Consider the following 18,306-nt stretch of genomic DNA (forward strand, 5'->3'; position numbering starts at 1 on the left):
GTGTGGATCCACCATCACACGTATGTGAGAAATATGAGTGCCATCCTTGGAATTCTGTCATAGTTTCTTCTGTTGCCATGGACAAATCCTGAATGCGTTAACATAGCTTTACACATATTGATCATTGATCCCCACACATATTGATCCCCACTTTTTTGTGGACCATAGATGTAAATCTTTCCCAGTCTCCTTGTGTTAAGAATCACCATGCAGAATAACAATTCATCTGAGGCCATCTGGTCACCTTATGCTAAAGGTTGCACAAATTGCTTTTACTATCATAATGTACTGTTAGACTAACACATTTATTTCAGAGAAGTGCCAGATGATATGTTATCACAGTATTTTTGACCTTTAGTGAACATAAATTCTGCTGACAAACATTAACAACAGGAAAAAGCCCTCAGGAAATCCATCAAGCGTTTAACCACCTCAAGTAGCTTAGAGACCAGTTTCTCTCTTGGAGATTCTGTATGGACAGACAAAAACATTATACAACATATAAAGAAAAAAATAGAGCCAATCACAAGATCATGCTATGACCAGTTTCAATAGGATCAGATATTAACCTCTGTATAACAGCAGTAATACTCAAGAACCCATGTGGTCCCACCAAACAGAACATCAACCTCAATAGGGTTCTCTGTCAGCATCTATAAAACCATGCATGTTCTCGGTAGCCCAGACATGTATTACATCTGCCTGAATTTGGCTTAGGAAGAAACATATGTAGGAAAAAGAAGGATTAAAGTTTAGAGGAAGGTCCCATGAGTTGAGAGTGATGGTCAAAACTAGGGAGTGGAGTAAACTAAATGGTTGAAAAAATCCTGCAGAAGTAAAAACAGCTTATCTTCTTGGGATACAGTACAGTAGCCAAGAGGTTAGCTTAGATATCGAAATGCAAATAGGGTCAGTAGTAATAAGGCAGGCAATGTCCATCTCTTACCAATAATAGGCTTTTCTTTATTATGATGATACATATAAACTTTTATTCTTTTAGGCACAAAGCTAAGATAAATGTATTTACTCTTCTCTCCAGGTCCTTTGTGTAGTGCTTGTGTCTCTTCATTTGGTGCTCGCCCAGTTACCATCTTCAGCAGCTTCTTGGTAGCTGGAGGACTAATTCTAAGCAGCTTTGCTCCCAATGTCTACTTTCTTTATTTCTCATACGGATTTATGGTTGGTAAGTAAAGTATTTTTATACAGTTCAGGCTCTGTTCACATCTCGTCCAAGCCTTTGATCAGATGTAAACTGTGGGGGTATATGCCAATATATACCTGTAATAAAAGGTTCCTCACAGTAGATGCACACAGTAACAGACGTTACCCATAGCCACCAATGTTAAATATTTTGTGGTTGTCCACTGTATAGGAAAGTACTGTACGGTATGCTGTGCTTTCCTATGCAGTGAAAGAAAGGTATGCCCAACGGAGACCAAAACGTCACAAAAGTGCGAACAAAAAATCCACACATGTTTACAGCTGAATAGTTTTCATCTCGGGGGTATATGAATATGACATCTGGTGAAACCTGAAATTCTTGAATTTATGAAATACTTACAGCAGAAGCAGCGACCTGACAGCAGTACACGGCAGTACTTTGCCTCTCCAAAGAATATAACAAAACAACTTGTTTTAGTATATCAGATTAAACAATTACATCCACCTAATAAAAATTTGAACCAATGGCACACAAGAACTTGTCCAACACTAGGGATAAAAAAATTATTCAAATTGAATAAAATTGTAGTCCAGCCAATTGTTTTAAAGAGTCAAAACAGCAGCTCACGCGTTTCGAGTACTACACTATGTACATAACAAGATTCTGTCTAATTCTTTGCTGCTTATCCCTGGACTCAATTGAATTTGAATAAAGCTTGGATTGTCTTTTATCCCTGGTGCTAGACATGTTCTTTAGCTTTCTGCTGTGAACATAATCCAAGCCAGAGACTGGACACAAGCATGGGATTTGAAACAGCACATGGGAGCACATGGGCCATGGTCTGGGCTAGATTTTTGGCCCTGATTTATCAAGGCCGGCGTGTTCTACACTGGCTATGATAAGGCCTTATCATAAATGACATGCCTCTGGCAGCTTAGGCCCTGTCAAGGCCGTCATAACACATGCTAGCCTTGATAAATCAGGATCTTTGTGTTTTTCATAACCTATGATAATTTTTATAAGAGTCTGTTTCTAGGAGGCCGACAGTATGCACTATTATAGATTGATTATCACTATATTTAATCCACAAGGTAACAACACCTTCACCTGACAGAACCAACAACAGATGAGTAATACTCTGTTCCTTTAAAAATTCACTTTTTATTAAACATTATTAAAAATACTAATTATCATTTCATAATTACAGTAGGGATTCAAACATATAGCGCCATAGTGCATATTCAATCACAGAACCATAACAACATCATAGTATAAAGGTACCAAAAATCTTTTAATGCCCCGCATCTATCTCATTAGAGTAAGGTATGGCCTTAGTTACTGACAGCTATGATATATGGGGTTAGCGTCACATATCCTGGGCAGTTCAATACCACCTCTAAACCAACCCCTAAATCATTACAAGTCTTCCCTTATTATACAATGGATGATGAAGATATATTATCATATAGTTGAACTGCAATTGGACCTGCCTGTGACATACCTTAGATTTGAGTGTAAAACGGCGACTTCCCCTCACCGCACGTTTTGCATAATTGCTTATTCAGGAGGAGAGGCTTAAGGGAATACTGGAATAAGATTTTAAAGTGATGTTAGCCGATGCTAAAAGCTACTGCATGTGACTAACCCGTCATTAAGGCCGTATTATCGGCGCATGGCTAATCCCTGCCTGCCACGTATGGGCAACTTCCGCCCCGCACCTAGGTGACGTAGGTTGACGTTGCCAGCGTCTCATCTCCTTGGAGACTGACAGAAGCGCCGTGGCTGCGGCACTCACCATGCGCACATAGCCATTTTATTAATATCTAGGGAGTGGACTTCTTAAAAAAGCTAATTGTTTAAATTACATGTCATAACATCAAAGCCGTTACTAGGAAAACTACAAAGGGCGGGAGTTGCCCATACGTGGCAGGGGTATAGATTAATTAGCCGACTACAGTGTGACACTTTGAGCCTAGAATATTGAACCTTTTCACAAAATTCAAATTTTAAGCGTCATTAATGCAATTTCTTTTAATTTGCAGTACTGAAATAAATGGACTTTTGCACGATATTCTAATTTTTAGAGTTTCACCTGTAGTTCCTCACTTTAAAGATGACTCCACACCACTTTCCCCACATTTTCTGATCTCTATAGAAAATCACAAAATAATCAATTAAAATAATTTTAAAAACATAAAAAAAACTATCTTTACACAGAAAATCCCCTTATAACGATACTACCGCCTTAAAGAAAGGCGCTAAATCTCACATTTTTATTTAGCCCTCTTGGTGCAATGGTTCCTAACCCAAATATCCACCTGCTTTCCATCTGGGCAAGCTTTTTCCCTTTGTCTTTTCCTCTATATCCTATATGAACACTGTCATCTCTCACATGTTCCCTGATCCTTTTTCTCAATTCCCTTGTTGTAAGGCCCAAATATATTTTTTCACACGGGCACTTGGCATGATATATCACTCCTGTGGATGAGCAAGAAATATATTCTCTAATCTCATATACCCTTTTCTTTTCTGCATCTACAAAATTATTAGATCTCTCCCTATTTGTCATGCTTTGCAGGACCCACATGGACTATTATAGATTGATTGTTGGCTACCAGCAGTGCACATTTAGAGGATGTTCTTATTCTTATGACTTAAAGGGGTTGTCCAGGTTCAGAGCTGAACCTGGACAGCCCTCCATTTCCCCCCCGGCAGCCCCCCTGACATGAGCATCGGAGCAGTTCATGCTCCGATGCTCTCCTTTGCCCTGCGCTAAATCGCGCAGGGCAAAGGCATTTTTCTGAGTTCCGGTGACGTACCGGGGCTCTCTATGAGGCTGACAGGAACCCCGGTGACGTCACCGGCACTGATGGGCGGGATTTGGCTCTGCCCTAGCCAGTAAAACGGCTAGGGCAGAGCTAAAGCCCGCCCCTCAGAGCCGGTGACGTCACCGAACACACTGCTGGGCGGAAGTTACCGCCCGGCAGTGTGTTATTGTAAACACAAGAGCCTGTGCCCTGCGCGATCTAGCGCAGGGCACAGGAGCGCATCGGAGCATGAGATGCTCCGATGCCAGGCTCAGTAGGGCTGCCGGGGTGAAAATAAGGGTATGTCCGGGTTCAGCTCTGAACCCGGACAACCCCTTTAAAGGGACACTGACAGGCCCGATAAACATATTTAGTTATTCCTATGCAGTCATAGATCTATTAAAGTGTATTCCAATGATATAAGAGTACCCCCTGTCTGCATTGTAAACCATGTAAAAACAACTTTATAATCATCTGTCAATCACCTTCCTTTATGCCCAAGAGGCGTTTTTTCTTCTACCTTTGTGCCCAGCCGCGCCCCAACTGTCGTTTCCTAGCGCTGCCCAGCTCATTATTATTCACTGCGCTGGGCGGCTCTTACAGTCCCCGATCCTGCCGAGCCGGCGCAGGCGCAGCAGGAGACGCTGATGCCGCCGCATTGAATAAGGGACGCACGCGCAGAAGGTAGGCTGATGCCCATACGTTTCGATTGGGCATGCGCCGGCTCGGCAGGATCGGGGATAGTAAGAGCCGCCCAGTGCAGTGAATAATAATGAGCTGGGCGGCGCTAGGAAACGACAGTTGGGGAGCAGCTGGGCACAAAGGTAGAAGAAAAAACGCCCCTTGGGCATAAAGGAAGGTGATTGACAGATGATTATAAAGATGTTTTTACATGGTTTACAATGCGGACAGGGGGTACTCTTATATCATTGGAATACACTTTAATAGATCTATGACTGCATAGGAATAACTAAATATGTTTATCGGGCCTGTCAGTGTCCCTTTAAACTGGTCCTAGTCATGAAATATTTGTTGGGTAATACTGCCTAATTTAATGTCAGATTTTAATCGTTCATTTCAATCAGATCTTTTTTTAAATTGTGGCTTACGCCACCTTGTTAATTTTGATACAATTAGGTTTCGGATGTGGATTGCTGTACACAGCCACCGTGACTGTCACTTGTCAGTACTTTGAAAAGCGGAGAGGACTTGCACTTGGAATCGTCTCAACAGGTAAGATCAAACACATGAAGTATGTTTAGTGATGTTTAATTGTAACTTACTGTCTCCATGTACAAAACATTATAGTAAAATATTCAGTTTCACCAACAATTCCACTAAAAAAATAATATATAAACAAGGGGGGGATTATTTTTTATACGTCAAAGAAGTGCACTAGAGTCTGAAGGGTCAAATTTATTAAGCAACACCGGCCTCCTAATACATTTGCTGCATCTTCTGGCAGTGACACAGATACGCAAATCTGCGCCAGCTATGACTGTGCCGTAATTCACACCAATTGCTGGAGTAAATGATAGTCTATATATCTGGCCCTGGGTTCCCTTTTGCTACACTGGCTTTGATAAAGCCCGCGCCTTGTCATAAATAACATGTCTCCTCCTGCAGCTCAGTCACATTATGCATCTTTTTTACACCGGAAAAATGGTGCAAGTTGCATAATAAATTCCTCTCACTCAAGGTATATGATAATCTGATATGCATATGTAACATGTACATGGTGGATTTGTGCATAATAAAGGGAACCTGTCAGGTTATCTCACCACCTTAGGGTACTTTCACACTAGCGTTTTTCTTTTCCGGCACTGAGTTCCGCCACAGGGACTCAATACCAGAAAATAACTGTTTTATCCCCATGTATTCTGAATGGAGAGAAATCCATTTAGGACGCATCAGGATGTCTTTAGTTCAGTCACTGAACGGCATTTTGGACGAAGGAAATACCGCAGCATGCTGCGGTATTAAGTTCGTCCAAAATTCCGGATCAGTTGCCGGATTGCCGGATAGGGCATTCATTTACATTGAAATGTGTTAGTGCCGAATCCGGCATTAAAAATACCGCAATGCCAGATACGCGCAGACCGGTAAAAATGTTAAAAATATAAATAACGGATCCGTTTCTCCGGATGACATCTGGAGAGACGGATCTGTTCTTGCAATGCTTTTGTAAGACGGATCCGCATCCGGATCCGTCTACAAATGCTGTCCGTTTGCATGCAGATTGCCTGATCCGGCAGGCAGTTCCCCCTTGTGTCACCACCAGCCTTTCCTAAATCTTGTGCATGCACAGAACAGTGAGGCATACTGTGATGAAGCCCGGCATGGTACACCTCACTGTACTGCACATGCCCAGGGAGGACAATGTACATGGGAGTCATTTAAAGAAGGGTCATGGTGACATGCAGCAGCCAAGGGGATGTCAATCAAAGCTGGAGGGATGGGGTCATCAATGCCCAGTTGACTCTTCACAAGTCATTAGCGTGCAGCTGTGGGTCTATATTTCGGTCCGTGGCTTATTTACTTCTTCCTCAGCATGGGCATGGTCACCTGCTTCACTGCAGCCAATGACTGGCTTCCGTTTTAATGAGTCCATAATAGACATGTCACTGATGAAACTAGTGGTTGGTGACCATGCCCATGTCGGGAAAGATTTAAACAAGGAAGATGGACCCACGGGGAGCAGGTAAATATGATGTTTTTCAATAGACAAGGCAGCCTGTGGGCATCAGTTAAAATAGGAATTCCCGAACAACCTCTTTAACCACATGCAACTGGTCTTGTTTGAAAGCTGACATTCCAGGCTAAAGCTAAAATTCAAGCAACAGAGGAGAAATCACTGATAGAAATATAGTCGGGATTAATTACAACGTGCCGCCTTCCCCCAGGGCCCTCTATATCGTGTCCCAGGTTTAGTAGGAATGCCGAGTTGTGTAGTACGGCCTAAATGTCTCTTTATGTGTGTCAGGATGCTCCTACCTGGATATCGCTGGACCCCGGCTTTGGCTCCGAAGCAATAAATAGGGGGAATAATTGAGGGATTTAAAAGAATAACTTGAGTCCAGACCTTGAGATGAAGTTCAATTGCAGCTTTAGGCTACTTTCACACTAGCGTTCGGGTGTCCGCTTGTGAGTTCCGTTTGAAGGCTCTCACAAGCGGCCCCGAACGGATCCGTCCAGCCCTAATGCATTCTGAGTGGACGCGGATCCGCTCAGAATGCATCAGTATGGCTCCGTCTGTCCTCCGCTCCGCTCAGCAGGCGGACACTTGAACGCGGTGCGGAGGCAAACAGATCCGTCTAGACTTACAATGTAAGTCAATGGGGACGGATCCGTTTGAAGTTGACACAATATGGCTCAATTTTCAAACGGATCCGTCCCCCATTGACTTTCAATGTAAAGTCAAAACGGATCTGTTTGCATTATCATGAACAAAAAAAAAAAAAAAAAATATTTTTTTTTTTTTTTTTTTTTTTTGGTTCATGGTAATGCAAACGGATCCGTTCTGAACGGATCTAAGCATTTGCATTATAGGTGCGGATCCGTCTGTGCAGATACCAGACGGATCCGCCCTGAACGCAAGTGTGAAAGTAGCCTTACTTGAATAAACGTTTCTTCAAGCAGTTTTCAGGCTTTTACTTGGTTCCAGCAGGCTTTAGCATAAACTGACAGGCAAACTCAACTCTGCTTTACCACTTTCTCTCTGCTATACTGACAAGCTGACTGACTAACATGGCTTCTTCTTGATGCTGCACTTTACTCTGTAATCGGACTTATGTTCAGCCCTGGAACTATTCTCCTGGCTCCTGAGACTAGGTTTGCGCCTCCATGACCAGCAGAGCTTAAGGTGCACTAGCTGGCATGAGCATGTCCAGCAGAGACATGCCACTGTACACCCTTTCCCTTGCTGGGGGTAAACTAGACTAACTCTAACTGGTCCCCACCCTTCCTTCAGGAGGTCGGGCTAGCCCACTTCTCTCCAGAGGGTGGTTAGAATGGAATGGTAAGTTCTATTCTCTCTAACTATAGCTCTGCCGTGTTTGCTGCCACCTGCTGGTGAACCAGGCATATTACTTGTAGTAAACAGTTGCATAACAATATTATAGATGAACATTGTGGTGGACCTGGACAAAAATACATAAGATGACATTGTGTTAACCCATTAGAGATAGTAGCAGGGTGCAGGAGTGGTAACATCACTCTGGGGTGTTACATAATCGCTGGTAAAACCAGTTTTTACTTTCACTTTCAGCTGCATTCACAGTATGCTGATTTCTATTAGTGATATCTTCCCCTGTACTGAACAGATTGTTATTCTGGTATTGTCTAAAAAACTTGGAATGTCAAACAAGACCCGTTGCATGTTTATAGCTGCTTCAGGAGATAGCAGCATCTAAAGCAGCCCTCCCCCCTCCAGTTATCTACTTTTTCCACTGCTGGAGCTGGACTGGGGCAAAACAGTTAGGTGGTTTTAGGGGTTTTCCTGTAAAAAATATTTTTTTTTATCAAGAGCCCATAAAAAAAAGATTCATATTTACCTGCTTCCTGCCGCTCCATGGGTCTGCGCTCCTTCTGCTCTCTCCATCTTCCAGTCCTTGTGCTGTTTACATAAGCTGACAACTAGCTGGTCACATGCACTAATCCAGCCTATGACTAGCTTCAGTGGTGATGTAGCCACAAGCAGCACATTCCCACTGAAGCCAGTCATTGGCTGGAGCAGTGCATGTGACCATGCCCATAGCCATCCTAATGTAAACAGTGCCGGGACTAGAAGATGGAGAGAGTGATGGCAGTGCAGAGGACCGGGCAGTGCGGAGGACCAGAGCAGTGTGGAGCAGGTAAGTATACATCTTATGTTTCAGGGGTATGCTGCAGCACTTGAAAAAAAACTTTTACCAGAAAACTCCATTAGGTCGGGTCTACATGGGAACATTTTTGTAGCAAGATCAGTCATTCCTTGCAATCTGGAATGTTCTACTTGCATCCTCATGCATTTTCATAAAAACATTGGTGGGTCAACCTATCCAATAGATATGCACAGACCCCATATATTATATGCATGCATAAACTGAGAATTTACTATGAATGCATTTTTTCTCTGACTATTTTGTGTGCATTAAACTTTTTTAGGCTCCAGTGTTGGCATGTTTATATATGCAAGTCTACAGAAGGAGCTGATTTCAATCTTTAGAATAGATGGCTGTTTGCTCATTCTTGGAGCACTAGCATTAAATATATTGGCTTGTGGCATCCTAATGAGGCCCCTTCCACAGTTACCTGAAGCTGCAGAGGTAAAACCCTGCTTGGAGAAGGTTCCTGACGCCTACCTCATATACCATGAAAAAGACCAAACAAAAGAAGAAAATATGGGAATGCTTGAGATATCCCATACAGCCAGTGGGGACTGCTGCGCTCAAGAAAACCACCCCCAGAGTGAGAGTGGACTTATGACTCAATGCGACATAGTAAAGGACAATCGTAACAACAATGTCAAAGAGAAACACATTTGCAAACAGCTTGTCAAAAGCAAGTGCCATACTTACCTGGACTACTGGGAAGACACCATCACCCTGTTCAAAGATAAAGTATTTGCTGCTCTTTTCATCAATATTTTGTTATTTGACATTGGAGGGTTTCCTCCAAGCATTCTTATGGAAGATGTAGTCAAAAGTGCCAATATTGATCAAGAGGACGTAGTAGTGCCCTTGGTGTTCATACTTGGCGTCATGATGGCTGTTGGGAAGCTTAGTTTAGGCATACTTGCCGATTTTAAGTGGATTAATACATTGTATCTGTATGTCTTCACTTTAGTAGCTACAGGTTTGGCAGTATTTGCAGTCCCTTTTGCCAAGACATATGCCACCCTGGCCACTATTTCAGGAACGATAGGATTTTTTACAGGGAACTGGTCAATATTTCCTTATGTAACAACAAACACTGTTGGATTGGATAAGCTCACTCATGCCTACGGAATCCTGATGTTCTTTGCTGGTGTTGGAAACTGCCTAGGACCACCTATAGTTGGTAAGAAGCTGGATCAAGACATTTTTCTTAAATGTTTCTAATCAATATGCATATGCATGTTAAGTTAATAATGGGGTAAACAACTTCAAAATCATACATGTCTTCCTATATGCCAGTTGGCACTCAGTCTGTTTATCTACCTGTCGTAGGACCTTTGGTCTAAAAAGAAATAAAAAAGCATAATTTTAACCCAGAAAAATATAATAACTTAACTGTACATCATATGCATCTAGGGGATGTATGGAGCAGGCTCACAAGCTGAGCCCACTACATGTGCAGTGGATTCCAGCTGGGTAATACAGCTGACACCTGCCAAGAATTACCAGGATTAGATGCTGTAGTCAATAGCAACTGTGGTATCAGAGGGGTGAGACGGTAGGGGACCACTCCCTCAGTAATCCGATCGGAACCTCCATGAGGAAATCACCAGGTTCTGATCAAGTACTATGGCAGACTGGAGCATTTTTGGAGGCTCCCAGGTAGTGTTAAGTGAAACCAAGCTTCTGAAGCTGAATTCGGTCCAAAGGTTTAGGAAAACTTTGATTCTAAATTAATCTGAAAAAAACGCAAACACATTCGCAGAAAAAACTGATTGAACTTGCATGCAAGACCATACGTTTTTTTCTTTAACAGATCCTAACAAAGAGGCCTAATAGGGAGCCTATAAAAATGCCATAGACTACAATAGTATTCTGCTGCAGTGTTACAAGTGATTAGAAAATCACATATTCAAGACCCCTTAAAAAAAAGTAAATGTTCTTTAAAAAATAACTTTTACATATAAAAATAATAAAAAATAAATATAAAAAAACAGAATTGGTATCGGCACATCCGAAAACATACAAACTATTAAAATATAAAAATTAGCGATATTTCACAAATTTTGGGGCGAATATTCGTCATATATTTGAGAATTCGAGAGTTCGCAATTATTTTCTTGATTGCGAAAATTGGAAATGTAATATGCGTGTATTGCGGGCTTAATACAGGAGAGGGTCACTGTTGCTACATTTTTTAAGCTGATAGAAGTTTCCTGAGACTGGAGAAAATGGTTGGCACGGCAGAACATTACAATAGCTTTATATGCAGATAGAGTGCTCCAATATATATTCGCGATTTGCGCAAATCGGCAATTAATAATGCGCATATTTTTGCGCAATACGTGCAACTTCACATTTTAGCAGGTCTGACTACATATTACTGATTGGTGCACTAAGTATTGTCACACTGCCTAACACTCTGCACTGGAACCTATCAGCTACACTATATTACTTTCTAACCTACACTGACTATCTCCCACTAATGATCTGTATTATATATATATATATAAGCTAACTAACTATCTAATGTAATTATACAGCAAAGCACAGAGCACAGCAATGACACTGCTCTCTCTCAGAACTCCATAAAACTACAGAAAATGGCTGCTGGGGAGGATCTTCTATAGTAAGGGGTAGGCAACTTTCCAATTGGTTGCTAGGGATGTTGCTAAGCTCAGACAAAGATATCGCAGCCTTTTCATTGGCCCATAAGCTAGAAGGGAGGTTACTGATAAAAATAAAATCTAGAATATTCGAGAATACGAATGTATAGCGCTATATTCTAAATATTCGCAAATTTTCGAAGTGGCGATATTCGCAATTAAAATTCACAATTCGAATATTCGCGCCCAACACTATTTATCATGTGTATATCAGAAAAAAAAATTGATGATTTGCTCTTTTTTTGGTCACCCTGCCCCCCAAAAAAACTGAAGTTGAAAAGTCTCCTGTTTTGATTTTAGTCCCCTCTATATTTCAGTAAAATGGCCATTAACTTCTCCGACTTTTTGGTTCACACTGTACTGTGGTAGACATCCCCCCTGTAGGAAAGGCAGCCTGATGCCTTCCTTAGGCATCATGGCTGCCTTCTGGGAGAGCCTGTGAGATCCAGCCCCCTGGATCTCACAGGCAGGAAGGCTGTAAGTATATTACACTGTGCAATACCCTTACAGCCAATGCATTGCAATACAGAAGTATTGTAATGCATTGTAAAGGGGATCAGACCCCCAAAAGTTGAAGAGTGGGACAAAAAAAATGTATAAAGTTTTACCCCCAAAAAATTAAAAGTTCGAAGAAAAAAAAGGCGTCCTTTTCTCAATAAATAAAGTAAAATAAAATTGTAAAAAATAGGTAAAAAAAAGTAAAAAGACATATGATATATTAGGTATCGCCGCGTCTGTATCGACCAGCTCTATAAAAATATCAAATGAACTAACCCCTCAGATGAACACTGTCAAAAACATAAAACTGTGCTAAATAAACCATTTTTTGTCAACTTACATCACGAAAAGTGCCACACCAATCGATCAAAAAGATGTGTACCCCACAAAATAGTACTAATCTAACCGTCACCTCATCCAGCAATAAATGAGCCCCTACCTAAGACAATCGCTCAAAAAATGTAAAACATTATGGCTCAGACTATGGAGACACTAAAACATGTTTTTTTTGTTTCAAAAATGCCGTTATAACTTAAATAAATAAAAAAGAAGTATACATATTAGGTATCGCCACGTCATTAACAACCTGCTCTATAAAAATACCACATGACCTAACCCCTCAGATGAACACCGTAATTTTTTTTTAAATAAAAACAGTGTAAAAAAAATCTATTTTTTGTCACCTTACATCACAAAAAGTGTACTAGCAAGCGATCAAAAAGTTATATGCACCCCAAAATAGTGCCAATCAAACCGTCATCTCATCCTGCAAGAATGATACCTTAATTAAGACAATCACCCAAAAAAAAAAAAAAAAAAACTATGGCTCTCAGACTATGGAGACACTAAAACATTATTGTTTTGTTTCAAAAATGATTTGTGTAAAATAAAAAAAATAAAAATATATATATATTAGGTATTTCCACGTCTGTAACAACCTGCTCTATAAAATTATCACATGACCTAACCCCTCAGATGAACACCGTAAAAATATTAAAACAAAAACGGTGTAAAAAAAATTAATTTTTTTGTCACCTTACATCACAAAAAGTGTAATACCAAGTGATCAAAAAGTCATATGCACCCTAAAATAGTACCAATAGTCATATAAAATTCTTGCGCACCCCAAAATCATACCAATCAAACTGTCATCTCATCCTGCAAAAAATTAGACCCTACCTAAGACAATAGCTAAAAAAAATAAAAAAAAACTATGGCTCTCAGAATATGGAGACACTAAAACATATTTTTCTGTTTCAAAAAAGCTGTTATTGTGCAAAACTTAAATAAATAAATAAAGTATACATATTAGGTATCACCGTGTCCATAATAACCTGCTGTATAAAAAAATCACAAGACCTAACCCTTCAGGTGAACACCGTAGAAAAATAAATGAAAAGATTTGTCACCTTACATCACAAAAAGCGTAATACCAAGCGATCAAAAAGTCATATGCACCCTAAAATGGTACCAATAGTCATATTTGGTATTTTCTCGTCCGTAACAACCTGCTCTATCAAAATACCATATGATCTAACCTGTCAGATGAACATTGTAAATAACAAAAAATAAAAACACTGCCAAAACAGCAATTTTTTGTTACCTTGCCTCACAAAAAGTGTAATATAGAGCAACCAAAAATCATATGTACCATAAAATAGTTACAACAAAACTGCCACCTAATCCCGTAGTTTCCAAAATGGGGTCACTTTTTCTTAGTTCTACTTTAGGGGCGCTTAAGGGGGGGTCTTCAAATGTGACATGGCAGCTCAAAATTATCCCAGTGAAACCTCCAAAAACCATATGGCGCTCCTTTCCTTCTAGGCCCTGCCGTGTGCCAGTACAGCACGTTTACGACCGCATACGGGGTGTTTCTGTAAACTACAGAATCAGGGCAATAAATATTTAGTTTCATTTGCCTGTTAACCCTTGCTTTGTTAGTGTAAATTTTTTTATTAAAAAGGAAAATGTGCTAAAAAAAAATTCAAAAGGAAAAAAAAAAAAAAATATGAAATTCTGAAATGTCATTTCTATTTTCCATTAATTCTTGTGGAACACCTAAAGGGTTAACAAAGTTTATAAAATCAGTTTTGAATACCTCGAGGGGTTTAGTTTCTAAAATGGACTCATTTTTGGGTGGTTTCTATTATATACGCCTCACAAAGTAACTTCAGACCTGAACTGGTCCTTAAAAAGTTGGTTTTGGAAATTTAATGAAAAAATTTCAAGACTTGCTTCTAAACTTCTAAGCCTTCTAACATCCCCAAAAAATAAAATGGCATTCACAAAATGATCCAAACGCTGCTGCTTATTTACAGTACAGACCAAAAGTTTGGACACACCTTCTCATTCAAAGAGTTTTCTTTATTTTCATGACTATGACAATTGTAGATTCACACTGAAGGCATCAAAACTATGAATTAACACATGTGGAATTATATACATAACAAAAAAGTGTGAAACAACTGAAAATATGTCATATTCTAGGTTCTTCAAAGTAGCCACCTTTTGCTTTGATTACTGCTTTGCACACTCTTGGCATTCTCTTGATGAGCTTCAAGAGGTAGTCACCTGAAATGGTCTTCCAACAGTCTTGAAGGAGTTCCCAGAGATGCTTAGCACTTGTTGGCCCTTTTGCCTTCACTCTGCGGTCCAGCTCGCCCCAAATCATCTCGATTGGGTTCAGGTCCGGTGACTGTGGAGGCCAGGTCATCTGGCACAGCACCCCATCACTCTCCTTCATGGTCAAATAGCCCTTACACAGCCTGGAGGTTTGTTTGGGGTCATTGTCCTGTTGAAAAAAAATGATGGTCCAACTAAACGCAAACCGGATGGAATAGCATGCCGCTGCAAGATGCTGTGGTAGCCATGCTAGTTCAGTCTGCCTTCAATTTTGAATAAATCTCCAACAGTGTCACCAGCAAAGCACCCCCACACCATCACACCTCCTCCTCCATGCTTCACGGTGGGAACCAGGCATGTAGAGTCCATCTGTTCACCTTTTCTGCGTCGCACAAAGACACGGTGGTTAGAACCAAAGATCTCAAATTTGGACTCATCAGACCAAAGCACAGATTCCCACTGGTCTAATGTCCGTTCCTTGTGTTCTTTAGCCCAAACAAGTCTCTTCTGCTTGTTGCCTGTCCTTAGCAGTGGTTTCCTAGCAGATATTCTACCATGAAGGCCTGATTCACACAGTCTCCTCTTAACAGTTGTTTTAGAGGTGTGTCTGCTGCTAGAATTCTGTGTGGCATTGACCTGGTCTCTAATCTGAGCTGCTGTTAACCTGCGATTTCTGAGGCTGGTGACTCGGATGAACTTATCCTCCGCAGCAGAGGTGACTCTTGGTCTTTCTTTCCTGGGGCGGTCCGCATGTGAGCCAGTTTCTTTGTAGCGCTTGATGGTTTTTGTGACTGCACTTGGGGACACTTTCAAAGTTTTTCCAATTTTTCGGACTGACTGACCTTCATTTCTTAAAGTAATGATGGCCACTCGTTTTTCTTTACTTAGCTGCTTTTTTCTTGCCATAATACAAATTCTAACAGTCTATTCAGTAGGATTATCAGCTGTGTATCCACCTGACTTCTCCACAATGCAACTGATGGTCCCAACCCCATTTATAAGGCAAGAAATCCCACTTATTAAACCTGACAGGGCACACCTGTGAAGTGAAAGCCATTTCAGGTGACTACCTCTTAAAGCTCATCAAGAGAATGCCAAGAGTGTGCAAAGCAGTAATCAAAGCAAAAGGTGGCTACTTTGAAAAACCTAGAATATGACATATTTTCAGTTGTTTCACACTTTTTTGTTATGTATATAATTCCACATGTGTTAATTCATAGTTTTGATGCCTTCAGTGTGAATCTACAATTTTCATAGTCATGAAAATAAAGAAAACTCTTTGAATGAGAAGGTGTGTCCAAACCTTTGGTCTGTACTGTATATGTATGTATGTGGGGGACTAGGGGCCGACCAGGGGATTCACCTGTTCCCCTGTGGGCTAATCCGAGCCTGGTTGAGTAATGTGATGGAAGCAAATATTTTTTTTAATTTTTTTTATGTTGAATAGGAACAGTCAAGTCCTCCAGAAACAGTGGCTGTTATTACCTAACTGTAGACACAGCTCTGATCTGGCACTATGTTCTTTTTTAACTAGGCCCTCGTTCCACAGCAATCAGTGATGATATTTATGCCTTCCAATACGCTATTCAGGCCATGCATTATCAAAGGGCGTGATCCTCAACATCCTCAACATCCTCAACCGGTAAGTGAACCAGAGCTGTGATGCTATCCAATCAATGCAGTGTCACAGCTCTGGTTCACTCCCTGGTGAGAATCACGTGTACTTGACAGTGCTTGGCCTGAATAGCATATCAGGAGTGGAACATACTGAAAGCGGCAGGTTGGGAATGCGGGTTACAAAAAAACATCTCAAGATTATCTGGAGCCTGGTAATAGCAGTTGCAGTTTTTGGAGGACGTAACAGGTCCTCTCGAAAAATATGTTGCGATAAATTGTTTTAAAATGTAATTGTCGTTTTGGTTTATTTTTAATATTGTGTAGGGACAAGGATGTTAAACATTTTTGTAATATACTTTACTTGGGGAAAGATGTTTCTTTGTACTATGAAACAGATGTACAGAATCTTCTTAGCAAAGCTCTAATTGAGCATTACTAAGGAGAGTCTGTCTTCAGTCTTCAGTTCTACTGGGCACTGAAGAACTGAGTGTAACATGCCGAAGCTTCCAGTCGCCTCTTGTCACTACCCAAGTACCTGACTATGTACATGTGTCCTAACTATCACTGTCCATCACCCTGCCTATCTGACTTGTTACATATAGATGTCTTTAGTGCTCAGTAGAATGCGGAAGACTGAAGGCAGACTCTTCTTATCAACGCAAAGTTAGAGCTTTGCTGAAACACTCTTTACGCCTTGTTTTTAGTACAAAGAAACATTATTTCCTAATAACGTATATTACAATGTTATATTAAAAATAAACGCCTACACTATAAGTACCTGGTCGGTCAGTGGTGGACTGCAGAGGTAGCAGTCACACTTTGGCTTTGGTAACTGAAAGTACCCAAAAGTAGATACAGTACCAGTATTATAAATAAAACATGGAAGGTGGACTACCCTGTTAATGATTTTGCCGTTTGGCCAAAGAGTTTCAGGTTAGACCTCTGGGACTAACATATGAAGCATATACTATACATGTTGGTCCACTTCTAGCTATGCTTGAGGACAGCCATCATGATTCACTTTTATATTATTAACCCCTGCTTTTTCTTTTGTAGGTTGGTTTTTTGACTGGACACAGTCTTATGATATAGCCTTCTATTTCTGTGGCGCATGCATCATCATGGGAGCTCTGGGCTTGTTAGTGGTGGCACTGCCAGTTTGGAAGAACTGTAAAACGAAAAAGTTGGAACCATCTCAGAAGAGTTACTCTTATAAAGTAGCTTCGGCTGTTTGAAAGTCACCTGCGCATTTATGTTTGCAAAGTTTTGTAGTTTTTAGTTACTGTATGATAATGATGTGTTTATAGAAGCTTTTTATATTTCATACTTATTTGAATATGCTGTATTTCTCTTTCGTAAAATTGTGTGGACCTTTATTTCAGAAGGTATTTTCTCAGGAAAGATTTAGTCTCATTCTGTCATTCTGTCTACTGTTCATTCCAGATGCTTTAAATGAAATACAAAACTTTTATAGTTTTCATACATGTCCAAACTCCATTCATGACACGCCTTATTTTATATTCACATAATCCACTCAGTGATATTAGTATTCAAAAGGTTTTTTGTGAGGTATAAATAATACTCACTCTTTTGAAGCTTTGCTTGTATTTTTCAGTCCTTTACCCTGGGTTCACACCTGAGCGTTTCTGAGACGCGCGTTTTACGCGCGTATTTGTCGCACGTTTTTATGCACGTTTTTTGCAATAGTAAACGCGCGTCTGACGAGCGTTTGTGTGATTGACTGCAGTGTTGTCCAATGAGTCTATGGCCAAAACGTGCGACAAACGCCCCAAAAAAAGCTCAAGAACTTGTTTATGCGTCGGGCGTTGAACGCGCTGTAAAACGCTCAAGTGTGAACCAGGGCCATAGGGAAGCACTGGTTTTCACGTGTTGAGCGTTTTACAGCGCGTTTGAACGCGCTGTAAAACGCTCAGGTGTGAACTTACCCTTAAGGGTCCATTCACATGTCCGCAATTTCGTTCCGCATTTTGCGGAATGGAATTGCGGACCCATTCATTTCTAAGGGTCCGCAATTCCGTTCCCGAAAAAAATAGAACATGTCCTATTCTTGTCCGCAA

At 40.6% G+C, this 18,306-nt stretch overlaps 1 protein-coding gene across 2 annotated transcripts in view; it reads left to right on the forward strand.

The window, feature by feature from the left end:
• Positions 1 to 17,969, forward strand: part of SLC16A9 (solute carrier family 16 member 9) — a 121,864-nt gene extending 103,895 nt beyond the window's left edge. For both annotated transcript variants that reach the window (XM_044300053.1, XM_044300052.1), the window contains exons 4-7: positions 1,040 to 1,183; positions 5,107 to 5,202; positions 9,115 to 10,008; positions 17,285 to 17,969. In XM_044300053.1, coding sequence (XP_044155988.1) covers positions 1,040 to 1,183; positions 5,107 to 5,202; positions 9,115 to 10,008; positions 17,285 to 17,463 — 1,313 coding nt within the window. In that variant the 3' untranslated portion in view covers positions 17,464 to 17,969. The remainder of the gene's footprint in view (positions 1 to 1,039; positions 1,184 to 5,106; positions 5,203 to 9,114; positions 10,009 to 17,284) is intronic.
• Positions 17,970 to 18,306: the final 337 nt, after the last annotated feature.

Source organism: Bufo gargarizans, chromosome 6 (assembly GCF_014858855.1).
Source record: "Bufo gargarizans isolate SCDJY-AF-19 chromosome 6, ASM1485885v1, whole genome shotgun sequence".
In the NCBI taxonomy this organism is placed as follows: domain Eukaryota; kingdom Metazoa; phylum Chordata; class Amphibia; order Anura; family Bufonidae; genus Bufo; species Bufo gargarizans.